This window comes from Cynocephalus volans, chromosome 11, assembly GCF_027409185.1.
Source record: "Cynocephalus volans isolate mCynVol1 chromosome 11, mCynVol1.pri, whole genome shotgun sequence".
Taxonomy (NCBI): Eukaryota; Metazoa; Chordata; class Mammalia; order Dermoptera; family Cynocephalidae; genus Cynocephalus; species Cynocephalus volans.
In genome coordinates, this window is record NC_084470.1 from 1984726 (window position 1) to 1999072 (window position 14347).

At 36.9% G+C, this 14347-nt stretch overlaps 1 protein-coding gene across 1 annotated transcript in view; it reads right to left on the minus strand.

Moving 5' to 3' along the window:
- DPY19L2 (dpy-19 like 2) overlaps positions 1 to 14347 on the minus strand; it is a 141068-nt gene that overhangs the window by 102730 nt on the left and 23991 nt on the right. Inside the window, exons 7-9 of the mRNA XM_063114522.1 lie at positions 11701 to 11758; positions 9253 to 9344; positions 4921 to 5020 (exon numbers count right to left, since the gene is read on the minus strand). Coding sequence (XP_062970592.1) covers positions 4921 to 5020; positions 9253 to 9344; positions 11701 to 11758 — 250 coding nt within the window. The remainder of the gene's footprint in view (positions 1 to 4920; positions 5021 to 9252; positions 9345 to 11700; positions 11759 to 14347) is intronic.

Here is a 14347-nt window from a genome sequence, read left to right on the forward strand (position 1 = left end):
ACAGTCAAAGAAGTGTACACTGGTGCAGCAGTGTCTGGCAGTTCTGTGGAGGAACACGGGGTGGGGGGGGGAGTGGCACTATTGCCAGACTGGCTTTCAGGCTGACACGGGCACCTGTGGGCTCAGTGGGCCTGTGACTTGTGTGAGGTAGATGCACACAAGTGTGACAGACTGCTGTCTATTGGCAGCTTCCCCACTCCTCTGAACTGCCTGCTCCCCTGGGTGGCAAGGGGTGCCACATGGGCTCAAACACTAGGGTCTTGGTCTTTGTCTGGCCTAGGCTCCAGGGAACTGGTGTCATGGCCTTGCTGGCAGTTGTGGGAATGTAGCAGAATGAAGGTGGAGCTTCAGGATGCAGAGTCAGCTTTCACCAGCCCTCTGGGAAGGACACACTCCAGCCATGGGTTGTGTTTCAAGATGGTGCTGTGCTGTAGCCACTTAGGTTGGGAGGGGGGTTCTTCCTGGGCTTCTACTATGAAGCTGTGTAGCTACACAAACTTCCAGCTATTCTCCAAACTGGGTTTGGAAACTGAGGACGGGGGGACTGTACTGTGGCAGGGATTGCTGGAGTTTGTGGCAGCAGTGGATAATGCTGGGGTTTTCTAGCTTACCTTCTCTCCACCTGACTCCAAGCTGGTCCTATCCCTCTGGGAAGACAGTGAGGCAGAGATGGGATGCTTTGTTTTATTCTCCATGATGTTATGCTGGTCTTCTGTGATCCACAAGGATTTCCTCACTCCCCAGGTGCTCTGCAGTGTACTTCTTTAATCATTCCAGTCCAAATATTGTTGGTTGGTTGTTATTTTGGTCTTTTTACAGGCAGGGATGAGCGCCAGACAACTCTAGTCAGCCATCTTGCTCTACCCTTAAGGCCCTTATATGATTTGGGAAGAAGTGAAGTTATTAATTTACAGTGGAGGACTAATCCGGAAAACAGATTTTAAGGGATATTGGGAGAAAAAGAACAGTTGCTTTCTGTTTGTCTTTTATTGAATTCAGCTTATTTAATAAAATAGGTACAGTTGCTAAAAAGGAAGTTAATTAGTTCAACTTGTGAAAAAAATTAATCTTGATAGTGATTATGAAAAATATATCATACAGATTCTAATATAGGAAGGCAATTAGGTAACAGGATTGATTTAATTAAATTATAGTTTCACAGAAGATACGTGTTATTCAAACGTACATTTCTTTTATCAGTGCTGCATGAAAGCTGAAGGCACCTCTGCAAGGAAATAAGATACTACAGTATGGTCAAGTGCGTAACCCTTAGAAGAAGAGAGCTCAAAGACCCTATGGATGCAACAAAAACGAACTGGAAAGTGTAAGTGCTTCACAGGTAGGCAGTCCTGATTTTAATCTAATCTCCGGAGGCCCAGTGTCTTTGCTTGTAAGAGGAAGATAATAATATCTGTCTGACTGGCCTATCTGGAGGATTAGATGAAATAAACTCCCTTACTGAAGCTTGGCATACGTTAGTCTCCTCCTCCTTCCTCCCACAGAGCAATATTGTTAGGATATACATATCTAGACCACCCTTCTTAAATAGCACAATCAAGCTTTGCCTAAGAAAAACACTTCACGGGTGAAAATCCAGCTGACACTCTGAAACACTGCTATTGAATTACTGGTTAAAAGAGGGTCCTCTAATTTAGACACAAGGAGCAGAGCTTCTGCAGATACTGGCCTCAAGATGAGTAGATCAAAATTTGTTTCCATAAAACAAAAAAGAGTTTTGAATCTGTTTAAGCCCTTGGATAAGTTTTGTTTCTGAAATCAGAAATGAGTGCAAACATCTTAAGTAAATTGTTCATAAGGATTTGAAACCATTAAACTCATCTGTAAGCTAATTTTTGATTCCTTGCTACTTAGTTCACATATACAGGATTTAAATTATATTTTAACCATGTAGCAACACTAAAACATTATCAGACTAAAAAGGAGAAATCAACTAGTAGACTGAGTTTATATAAGTAACAGGATGGCAGATCAGAGAAAACTTTTTTTGGGGGGGGGAGGCCTGATAATTATAGTAAGAGAAGCTACGTCTATTTCAATTAGAGAAAACATCAAGTGACCTCAGGAAAAAAAACATTTTGGAAGCCTCTTTTAGTATTGTAGATCAAAGGCAAGCAGGCATGCACTGTTCTTGAACAAAAGGCTTATTTGGCTTGACAAAGATTGTAGTTTCTCAGACTCCTAGTGTGTGAAATACAAAGTTCAGTGAAGAGGGAGGAACTGGAAAAAAATTTCATATGGAACCAGGAGTTTCCTGGGTGGAAACCTTTGTCTTTTGACATTTACCAATATTTGAACATCTCTAGGAAACCAGTGTAATCCTAATCTGGTTAAAATTGAAAGACAGGACCCCAAAGAGCTTGGAAAACAAACACATCATGCAGGCTTGTGAGCTCACCCAACACCAGAACACCAGTCTTTTCTCAGGAGGAAGCATGTAGTTGGGGCTGAAACTCTTTTGACTGAGCTCAGCTTCTAGTACTGCAGCATGCTGTGTAACAAAATGACTCTATTTACATAAGAGAGCTGTGCCATGCATAAGTGAAAACATGGAGTCAAGGTCCACTTGACTGTGAAGTACCCAGCATCTATGGCTGTTGTGAAGTTTTCTGTCTCCAAGAAGGTGAATCTTAGTTCTGGATGTCAATGCCCACCGGGAGTTCCTCTTAAGTTCATACTTGGCCTCAGGTTCATTCAGAAAGCTTTAGGACAGGAAATGGGACTTGCCATCAGGGCAGTTTCAGATGCTTCTCTTCAGTGGGAGTCCTTGCAGAAGTCCATGCAGAAGCCTCACACCCAGGTGACAGCTCAGGAGCAAAGAAAGGAGATGCACTTTGGGTATACGCACAAGCTACCATGGCTTAGGAATTCCCCAACCCACAGAAGCCTCTGTAAGGGAAATGCCACTTAAATGCCACCTTACTCAAGGAAGCCCAAAGTTATGGCATCCCCCTCAAGTAGATCTTAGTTTAATTACAATTCTTTCCAGTCCAGATGCAATTAGTCAATCATCAAGCAATGTGCCTAGTAACATACATCATGGACACATCCCATGAATAGTTTTCAAAGGGAAAAGAGCTAGAAAGTTAACAGAAGGTCAAATTCTCATGCAGAAGAGGACAATGTCTTGTTAACAGCAGTGTAGTGGCATCCACTGTAGTACACAGAATCCCTGACAGTTACAGAATCCTCCAGACTCAAGCAGTCTTATTTACGTCTCCAGTGATGAGGCTAGCACTCTAGTACTGATCCTTGCCCACAAAAACTGCCAATGATAGGAAGAGAAACTCAAGTGACAGAATAAAATATTCCTGGTTACAAGGAAGATGCGGGCATGAAGTCACAATAATTTAAATATTCAAAGAGATGTGATCCCAAACAAAGAATCAGTTTTATAAAAAAAGAAAATTTAATTGACAGCCAGTTTTGTATAAATATAGCAATACTATCGCTTCTGGAAATAATTTACATCTCTATCACTTCTGACTTTACAGTCTGCTTTCTGCATCTATCCCTTTCATTTTCCTTAGTCATAATAACAATCTCTCCTATATGCCTGAGAATTCCCTAAAATATACTAAAAATAAACATATTATAAAGTAAAATCCAGTTACCAAAATTAAGTCAGAATTTCTTGGTGTCTTAAAATGATAATGTCTAAGGTCTGACCACCCCCAATACTCTAGGTTTCTACAACTGTCTCTCATAATTTTTCTCCTTTGAAAAGTAGCCAATCTTTGTTGGCTCCTTAATCCACATTTCCCAGAAAGTATGTTTAGGAGACATGAACTAATTTTATCTCTAATCTACGAAAAGGACAATCATGAATAAAATCCTAGAATACTACCAGAAAAGTAATTTTGAATTATCCCTCTGTTCCATGAAAAAACAAACACACAAACAAAACTCTATACATTAGTTAAAAAAAATAAAAGCCTCGTACATTCTTTGAATGGCTAGAAAATCATTAAGGCAATACCAAACTTACCAAAAAAGCTTCTTGATTAGTTTCATCAGCACCATTGGATTAATAAATTAGCTTGCAGTGAAGTGATGCCCATTAAAAAATCTACGTTACCATGTTGGCATGTACAAATAGTGAAAACCATAGTTATCACCTGAAAGGGGCCAACTACAAGGAAGTAAAGCAAAGGCAATACTTTAAACATGCTTTAAACATGCAGCATCAATTAAGTTGAGGTTATAGTTTCATTCTTTGTAGACGACTGGCAGCATGAGGCTTCCTGGCAGAATTTCTTGCGTCCAGTATAGAACATTATTATTATCAGTGTCTGTTAGGTAGAAAGCAGCTCTGATGAACAATCTTAGTGTCAAGAAATTTCATCAGAATTGTCCTTTTACTCCGCTTCCCCAGTTCAGTTTCTTGCCATTAACTACTTAGTTGTTTTGGGAAACAGGATATGGCCTCAATTCACTTAAGCAGTGTTGTGATTAAAGCTCTGAGAAATGGCTCCTGGTAAAAGTCTGCTCTTTAGACAAAAAGACCAAAATTTAGCTGGATTAGAAGCAGAAACTCCCTACCATGCAGAGTAGCTCTGGCCCTTAGCATGCTGTGTAGCTTGGAACCCAGAATGATTACTAAGGCAAAGGAAAATCTACAGGTAGATATACAGATATCATCTCAAAAACCAACAAGAAACTCTGTGAGTAAAAATAATAGAAACATATTTTACACGTTGATAATATCTGTCAAACTAACTAAGGCACTTATAAAATGTGGAATTACATTATTTTTTAAAAATCATACATTTATGTAAACTTTATAATTATTCTATATTTTGAAATTCTTTTAGGGCATAAATGTAATAACATTTTTAAACTTCTATAGAAACAACCAAGTACATTTTGCATTCAACTTAAATTCGTTTAAAATCATCTTACCTGTGTAAAAAGTATAAACTGAGCAAACTGCCAGGGAAGCATAAAAGCGACATTGGAAACACAGAGTGCAATGTAATGCCTTCTATTAGTGTTTGAGGTCCTTAATGGAGAGAATTGACAACAATAAGTATTGCCATAAAAACAGCCTATCACTGAAAAAGACTAACTGCAAAATGATAAAATCTAAATAATTCCCTTACCTTTAATATAATACAGCAAAATATAGTTAACTTTTGAAAGTTTACTAAAAAGAACTTAAAATACTTTGACTGTGAAAACGTCTAGCATAGAACAATCAACAATTAGTACTTTAAAAACAATATTGTAATTTATCATTAAATAAAATATTTTAAACATAAAAGTTTATTTATTTATTTATTTTATTTTATTTTTTAAAAAGATGACTGGTAAGGGGATCTTAACCCTTAACTTGGTGTTGTCAGCACTACGCTCTCCCAAGTGAGCTAACCGACCATCCCTATATGGGGATCCGAACCCGTGGCCTTGGTGTAATCAGCACCACTCTCTCCCAAGTGAGCCATGGGCCGGCCCCATCATAAAAGTTTATTTTCCTCTAAATGGGCACGACATTAGAAATTTCATACTCCAGCAAAATCAGAAAAAACAGGACTTGTCGCTGACCCTGCGTGCCTCAAGATACCTATACTGTAGGCATAGCAATAGCTTTTATATACCACCATTTTTATGCTTCAAAAAACAACGAAGAAAAGTATGAGTGCTGATGAAAGGAATAAGTTAACAACTATTATAAAAATGTAAAAAAAAAATCTTTCAAAACAACAAATTAAGAATTCTGAAATACCGTTGAACTACTGCATGTTGAAGTTTAAACTGTCCATTCTGCAATACTGAGGTATATTGGTAACCAACACTTTTTACCACAGAGACTTTAGTATCTTTTAGAATATGAAAAAAGAAATGCAAACATTTTATGTAATTAATAAAACTACAACTGTTCTTTTTATAAAGGTTATATTGGATTTTGATAAATCCTTGAACCAACAGTACGTAAGTTTTCAAAAGCAAAAATTTAAATGTTCACATTTAAAAAACACTTTTTATTGAATCATACTTGATTATACATATTTTTGGGATTCAACATTGACATGTGCTGATCAAATCAATATTACTAGCATATACACTGTTACAAATCATACTTATTCTTTATGCCCCTTGTCCAACCTCTCCCCCTCCCCCTCTTCCTCCCCCCTCCCCCCTCTAATTGCCCTAGATTTCTTCTCTCTTTCTGAAAGAGTAACGGTTACTCTGTTGATGTGTTGCCTAGATGATCTGTCCAATGATGACAGGTGTGTTCAGGTCCCCCAATATTATCATAGAGCAGATGCTTCTTTTGTCACTCTGGAATGATCTTTTTAGAGAGAGACGTCCTTTTATTTACTTTGGTCTCTGCTGGTGACTCTCCTTGTGTCAGTGCACTCCAGTGGCTGGTGGACCATTTGCATGGTGGTTGTGGCATCTAGCTGCTTTTGCAGCAGCCATGGTTATTGTGGTGGCTGTGGTGGGCCACCCACACGGAGGTGATGTTTTTGGCATGCTCCTTACCTAGTTGGTCATGCCAATGGTGGTGTGCCTGGTTGTGGGAGGAGGTCCAGTCCCTGCCTAAATGCCTCAGAACCCCAGGCGGGCCTGTGGTGCTGATCGTGTGCCTGGATGTAAGAGGAGGACCCAGTCTCTGGCCCCATGCCTCAGGACCCTGGGCGGGCCCTGTGGTGCTGGCAGAATGCCTGGTTGTGGGTGGAAGGTCTTAAATGTTCACATTGTTTAGTAATATCATCACAACATATTCATTAAGCACTAGTAATCTTATATTTTATCAAACAAAAGTTATTTCTGACTAAGGTACAGAGTATAACACATGCCCTCACAAATATGATCCTGAATGTTCTAAGACATTTTATTCCATGAAACTCCTAATATCACCTCAAAAAAGTGAAGAATTGAAAAATAAACCATCTTTCCAGAAATTTAAATGGGAATGAATGGTGACAAATGGACAACTTCTTTCACCACAATCTTCAAGAGAAAACAACATGCAGAGCAAATATAGAGAACTCTAGACAGGGAGCAGATTACCAAATCCAAATTCAACCCCAAATATACTTGCCAGGTAGGTAATGATTCTGGAGTTAGCCCGCTCCTTTCTCAAGGCTTGCAGCCACCTCATGGGTAAACAGTATGCCCACCACTTACCTTCATTCAATCAGCTGTCATTTGACAGTCTTAAGTATTTGCACGGAAGTGTGTTAAGGGCTCTGTGGTTACAGAGATAAACATGGCATGGTTCCTGTTTCCAGTGATACTTTTAACTATAAGCGTACATGTAGACATTTGTGTATGTGTGCACAATTCACAAATTTACAGTTTTAAGAAAGAAGGAAGACATGTACACAAGTGATTTTCACATAAGGCGGAATCTGCCAGGGACTGATAAACGAAGTCCAAGGTTCCCAGGGCGTGTACAGGAGACAGTGATCATCATTTCACTCAGTAAGAGATTTCACCAGTGTTCTATATAACTTATTTCTAGGGTAAAGTTATTTATAGTACTCTACTACTTATGTTTTTTTGTTTCTCAGACCTCTTAAATTTCTGAAATGTAATCAGAACAAAAAATGTGTCCAAGAAAAACAACTGAGAAAGACTCTGGTTGAACTGCTAGAAATATCAGTCATTCAGAAATGCTTCATAACTATATGACTGTGTATACTCTGTATCTATCTAACCTAGCATTTTCCAAATTCATTTGTATATAGGACACTTTTTTCATGGCACATATATTAATGCTCCATCAAAATCACAGGTTGGAAAACAATGAGTCACAGTACATAAGCTTTGAAAAAAAAGTAATTGTTTCTCCAAAACCTTTGAATCATTGCGAACTATATGAGGGTAGCTCAAAATGTTCATGGAAAAACCGAATAAAAAGATAACACAAATCTTTCCATGACCTTTTGGAAGAACCCTCATATATGAACACATACGAGGAATCTTCAAAATGTTCATGGTAAATACATTTCATAAAAAAAACTAGGCATGGATTTTAAAATCTTTTTGCACTGATCTAAACTCATACTAACATGTACAGCATGTCTGATCAGGATCTCGCTTGAGGCAGGAAGAAGGATAAGGCATCAGTTTGAAAAGAGCCCCTATTAGAGCAACATGAATCCTGCTAAAATTGAGGAACAAACATCAAATTTATGGCAAAGCTCCGGTGGAAGAATGGTGATATCACTGATGCTTCATAGAAAGCCTATGGGGACAATGTCCCAAAGAAATCAGGTGTTTACAAATGGACAACTCATGTTAAGAAGGGATGAGATGATGAAGATGACCATTCACATCCACTCATGAGGAAAAAACTAATCCTGTTTGTGCCCTAATTGAAGAGGACTGATGAGTAAAGCAGAAACAATAGCCAACACCACAGACATCTCAACTTTCAGCTTACACAATTCTGACTAAAAAATTACCGTCGAGCAAACTCTTCTCCAGATGGGTGCCAAAACTGTTGCACCCAGATCAGCTGCAGACACGAGCAGAGTTCACAATGGAAATTCTCAATAAGGGGGACCAAGATGCTGAAGAATCTCTCTGAAGAACTGTAACAGGAGATTGCACATGGCTTTACCAGTGTGGTCCTGAAGATAAAGCACATCGAAGCACAGCTACAAGAAGTGGCCGTGGACCAGTCAAAGCAAAAGTGACTGATCAACAACAAAGGTCATGGTGACGGTTTTCAGGGATGCTCAAGGCATTTTGCTTGCTGACTTTCTGAAGGGCTAAACAACCATTACGTCTGCTTCTTAGGAGAGTGTTTTGAGAAAGTTAACCGAGGCTTTAGCAGGAAAGTGCCTGGGAAAGCTTCACCAGAGAGTCCTCCTCCTCCACGACAGCGCTCCTGCTCGTTCCTCTCATCAAACAAGGGCCGCTTTGTGAGAGTTTCGGAGGGAAATCATTAGGCATCCAGCTTACAATCCTGATTTGGCTCCTTCTTTTTGTTTTTTCCTTTAAATTTCATTTTTTTCCACAAACTTTTTGAAGTCCCCTGTACATTTTGACTTATTAAGACATAATAAAGTTACCTAAAACCCATAGTCTAGACTCTTCAGTGGAAAGTAATTTTTACATAGTAATTTTATATTATTTTCTTAACTCTATATTCAATTTATTTTTAAAATAACTCAAAATCGTAGCCTAAATTTGTTAATTATAACTTAATAGGTTTAAGCATATTTTAAGAAATTTAACTTATAACTTATTTAGCTTTGTTTTATAAATCAAAATTACCTGAGAATCAGAGTTAAAACATACATCTGAAGTACAAGGAATGGATATGAAAAACTTTCACGAAGAGGTGGCGTCCACATCACACGGGTGGCCTGAAATCCATAAATATCAGTAAAATGCTCACTTCATGTCATGTTTCATTACCACAAACACTATTAATTTTAAAACCAGGTGTGGGCTTGTTTTAATAATTTTAATACTAGGCTCATTAGATCCTATTTCTGAATGCCTGGAATAGCTTCTCAGTTTTTGGAGCACTCTGAACATACACAGGCACTAAGTAGAGAGCAATTAACCACCAAGTCTAGAAGCAAGTAAAAGATATATCAGACTAAGCACAAGGAATCCCAAGGGACGAACAATATTATAGGTATAGTGGATGTGAAGATTCTGGGACTGACAAACCAGAACCACATTCCAGCCCTGCTGGTATGTCCCTGGCATCCCAGGGCTTTGGGATGTATACATGCCCAGAAAAATGCCTAACCAAATGTCACCCACAGCATTCCCAAACACCAAGAGAGTATATACATTACAAGTTCAAGTAAGTATAGATACAAATTACCAGTAGTTAAGATTACCTCTGGATTTGTGAAATATACCTTTAAAGAAGTTAATTGTAAATTTTAAAAACCATTAAGTATTTAGGAATGATTAATGTATGCATGTAATTAAAGTATTCATTACATTTTCATGTAGACTTTAAAACTATTTCTAAGACACATGGGTCAGAGTATCATAAAGGTTTAATATCTAAAGTTCTAAAGTCCTAGAGTATAAACTTTTATTACTTTAAAGAGTCTTAAAAGTTGGTCCTCTTCTAAGAAACCAAAATTATAAACTTTGGAAGATGAATTATGGGATGTATAAGAAAGTCAACTCATACCATCAGCTGTCTGGAATACTCAAAGAAAAAGACTTGACTTTATATCGACACATTGTCAAATGACAATGCATTTGTTTAAGTTAAAATACATTTAAGATATTTTACATATAATTTTTATGATTCCCTTGTCTAACTGGCTTTTAAAAATTAACCCAACAGTAACATATAAAAAGACTTCTGCCCTATAGGCTGTTCCATAACATATTATATATTTTGCTTCCAAAAGCTAGCAATCAGATTCTCTTGCCTTTTCATTTCCATATCCTCAGCATCTAACACTGAGTATGGTACATGGTATGTACTCGACATTTTGTTGAATAAATCCATCGTATTCTAAATAAGTTTCTATCAGCTGTTTTTAGGTGAACTATGTGCTGTTGGGCTGAATTAGTAAGCTAATTTCTATTTTGAATTCAGTATTTTGTGTTACTGCAAAAGTAGCACGATGTAATAGAAAGAAGCGAGGGCGGGGGTGGCAAGGCCTTAACTGCACACACGTCAGCGCCAATGGACTCTTCCATCCTTATCAAGGGGAGTGCAATGGGTATAAGGTTTCAGTTATGCACGATGAGTAAGTTCTAGAGATCTGCTGCACAATATTGTGATAATATTATATCATATACTTAAAATCTGTTAAGAGGGCAGATCTCACGTTAAATGTTCTTAACATAATTTTCAAAAGTTAAACATACATACAAAAAAAAAGCGGTGAGGTTTTAGCTTGAGACAGACGTAGAATGGATAGCTCGCTTCACCATGTAGCAAATGTGGAATCTTGGACAAGTAACTTAACCTCCCTAAATTTTAATTTCATAACTTATATGGTGATATGGATTGTGTCCCCCAAGTTTTATGTATTAGTAGCCTGATCTCCACTGTGGCTGTTAAGAGGGTGGGAAATCCTGTTATGGTAATTGAAAGGTGTGGCCTTGAAGAGGTGATTAGATTCTGAGGACCATGCCCAGTGAATTGATTAACAATGGTGGTCATGGGCGTGGTTCTGAGGACTTTAAAATGACAGCATGTGAGAATTTCTCTCTCTCTCCTGCACCATGTGAGACCCCTGGGTCACTGTCATCAACACTAAGGCTTTATCAAATGTGTTCCCTGCACTTTGGACTTCCCAGCCTCTGAAATGTAAGCAATCCATTTCGTTTTCTTTACAAACTACCCAGTTCCAGGTATTTTATCATAAGCAACAGAAATGGACTAATTCATATAGTGAGGATAAAACCATTCCCCTAAAAAGTTTGGTAGGAGTGAATGAGATAAGGTACGTATAAGGTGCCTGAACTTAAGAAATACAATACTCCTCTTTTCTATAGAATATCTGTATATGTATATATTTATTAAAAACCAAGCAAGATATTTCATTTGTTCTAAATTCTAGTTCTTTAAAAATTTAGATCAACATGATTAAAACATCAACTTACAACATAAGATTCTTTAAAATATCGTGATGTCATAAATAAAACACAATTATATATTATTTTGATGAGTATATTTCCTTATTCCTATATAGTATCTTCTATTTCTTAAAAATTACATTCTAAAAAACAAACCTCTCCATGGTTGAAAAAGTAGCACAGTACTGTAATGATACCTCCTAGTTGAGTCCCGCTGTAAAAAAAAAAAAAAAAAAAAAGTATATATCATCATTCATGTAAAATAGTTTTTCACAAAATTACCTCAAAATTTAAAATCATAGTTTTCCATATCTAAAACATAATAGTACTAAACTGTATATTAGTAAGAATGTTGAAAGTACCCATGTAGTTGATGTTTTAGTCTTGAATGTACAAGCATACAAAGTGTATGTATAAAGTAACCTAAATTTTACAATTTATTATCCTTAAAATATTGTCTAAATAAAATATATAAGGTGTGAAAATAAAATATTTTTTAACAAATAGGTCAGCACTTCAGAGTCTATATCATGTTCTTTGAATATTCTGAATGGAAGCAAATTTTTGTCTTTTGAAATTGGATTTGAGTGACTGAGAGATGAAGACAACAGTCTAGCATTTTCATCTGGCAGTAACTCAGAACTATCCAAACTACTGCAAATATTCTTTCGTTGAGTACCAAAGAAGCAATAATGCAGAATACAAAAGTCAGACAAAATTGGCTAATAATCATCAAAGCGTAAGAACCATTCTTAAGTTGCTTCTTAGTGACTCTGTGTGTGTGTGTGTGTGTGTGTGTGCACATGTACACGCAGGTGCTGAAGCCCACGTCTGTGTTGTGTTTCCACGTCTTCCTACACACACCCCTCCACGCCCCACTGAGATCTCTAGTTCACCACATTCTAAGCACCATGCGAACAGGTTCATCTGTTTTGTTCATCACTGTATCCTCAGCTTCACACTTGCAAGACAATAAATATTGGTTCAATATATGAAGGAAGGATTAACTCAAAAAAGCAAGCAGAGAAAAGCTAACGGGAAGTGATTTACCATTAGGACTTTCACCAAAGGAAAGTCAAAGGATGCACTTCAAAACAGAAAAAATTGAAAAAAGGAAGATGTTAGAAGCAAGGACAAATTGCACATACAGGGACGGGAACACAGGGATAAATCTAAACTTAAGATTTGACAACAAAAAACAATAGTAATGGCTGCTGTGGAGGGGTAATAAGTGTACAAACTACTGTAATAACATGTAATAAGTGAAAGAATATTTTGAAGTAAAGCATTCTAAATTTCCTAGTGTTGATCAGAAGAAGGGGAAAGATATCAATTCATTTTAGACCTGACCAAGTGAGAAATGCATTTTACCATTAACCACCAAAGAATAGAAACAGAGTATCTACTTTCCAAGTTAGTGCCAGCGTGGCCAGGATAAGAAACACAAAATTTCCCCCAAATTCCTATTTCTTTTTTTTCTCATATGCCATAGTTTCCAATCTTCTCACATTTTTTGGTGACACTTTTATAGCCAATATTGGTTACATCTACATATCCTTCTTAAAGATGGTAGCCTAATAATGTATTTGATATTCCAGAACTGTATAACCACCTTAGAGAAACTATCATCTCTTGGGTAGTTCTCCCAACGAAAAATACTGATTTAAGAAAGGCTTAGTCATTGTTGTGCAAATTTTTCCATATTAAAAAACAAAAAAGAAAATGCAAACTTTTTCAAAAACAGAATATTCTTGAGCCTGCCAAAACAACTTCAAAGTAATCCTTTGCCCTCAAAATACTCTGATGAACTTATATATGGCATATATGGTATGTGGAAAATTGCATAAAATTTCTTATTTACAGAACAATTATAGAGTGAACATCCATGTAGCAAACATATAATTGAAAGAGAAATGATTGCTCCCGGAGTCCACAGTTGCCACCCCAAGGCAGCCACTATCCTGATTTTTAACTATCAATAATATAACCACCTTTTTATATGTATCAAACTATGATTTACTTTCATCTGCTTTTAAAATTTATACAAACGGAAGCATGCGATATTTTAAAAATTTAGTACCTGGCTTCATTCATTCAAAATTATAATTCTAAGATTTATCAGTGTTGATGTGTGTAGCTGTGTAGTTCATTAGTTCTCATTTCTTTATAGTATTCCACCATGTTAATAAGCAAAAATTGATTCATTTCTCTACTAATGCACATTTGGGTTATTTCCAGTTTAGGATTACAAATAAGGCTACTATATTCTTGTACTGGTGTACATGTGCAAGAGCTGTTTGGGAGTCTATACGTTAAATTGGAATTGCTGAGTATAAGGTATCCACAACACTTTAACCTTTACTAGACAATGCATACTGTTTCCCAAAACAGTTGATTAGACTAATTTATATGTCCACTTGTGGTGAATGAAAGTTCCTTTACCAATCTACTAGATGGGAAATGGTATTTCATTGTGGTTTGAATTTGTATTTTCCTGATAACTAATGCTAATGGTTAACTTTACACATGTTTATTGCCACTTGGAATTCTTCTGGGAAATGTCTATTCATAAATATTTTGTTCATTTTTCTGTCAGGCTGTCTATCTTCTTTGGGTTTGTTTCCCACTAAAATATAAACCCCATGAGAACAGAGACTGTATTTCGTATTCTCAGAGCTTAGAACAGTGCTCCTGATAACATGCATTCAATAAATATTTGTAAAATTAATGAATGAAATTTCTGGATACTATGCTAGGTACATGCTCTCCCAGTTTTATTCTATAGTGTCTTCTGAGGAATAGA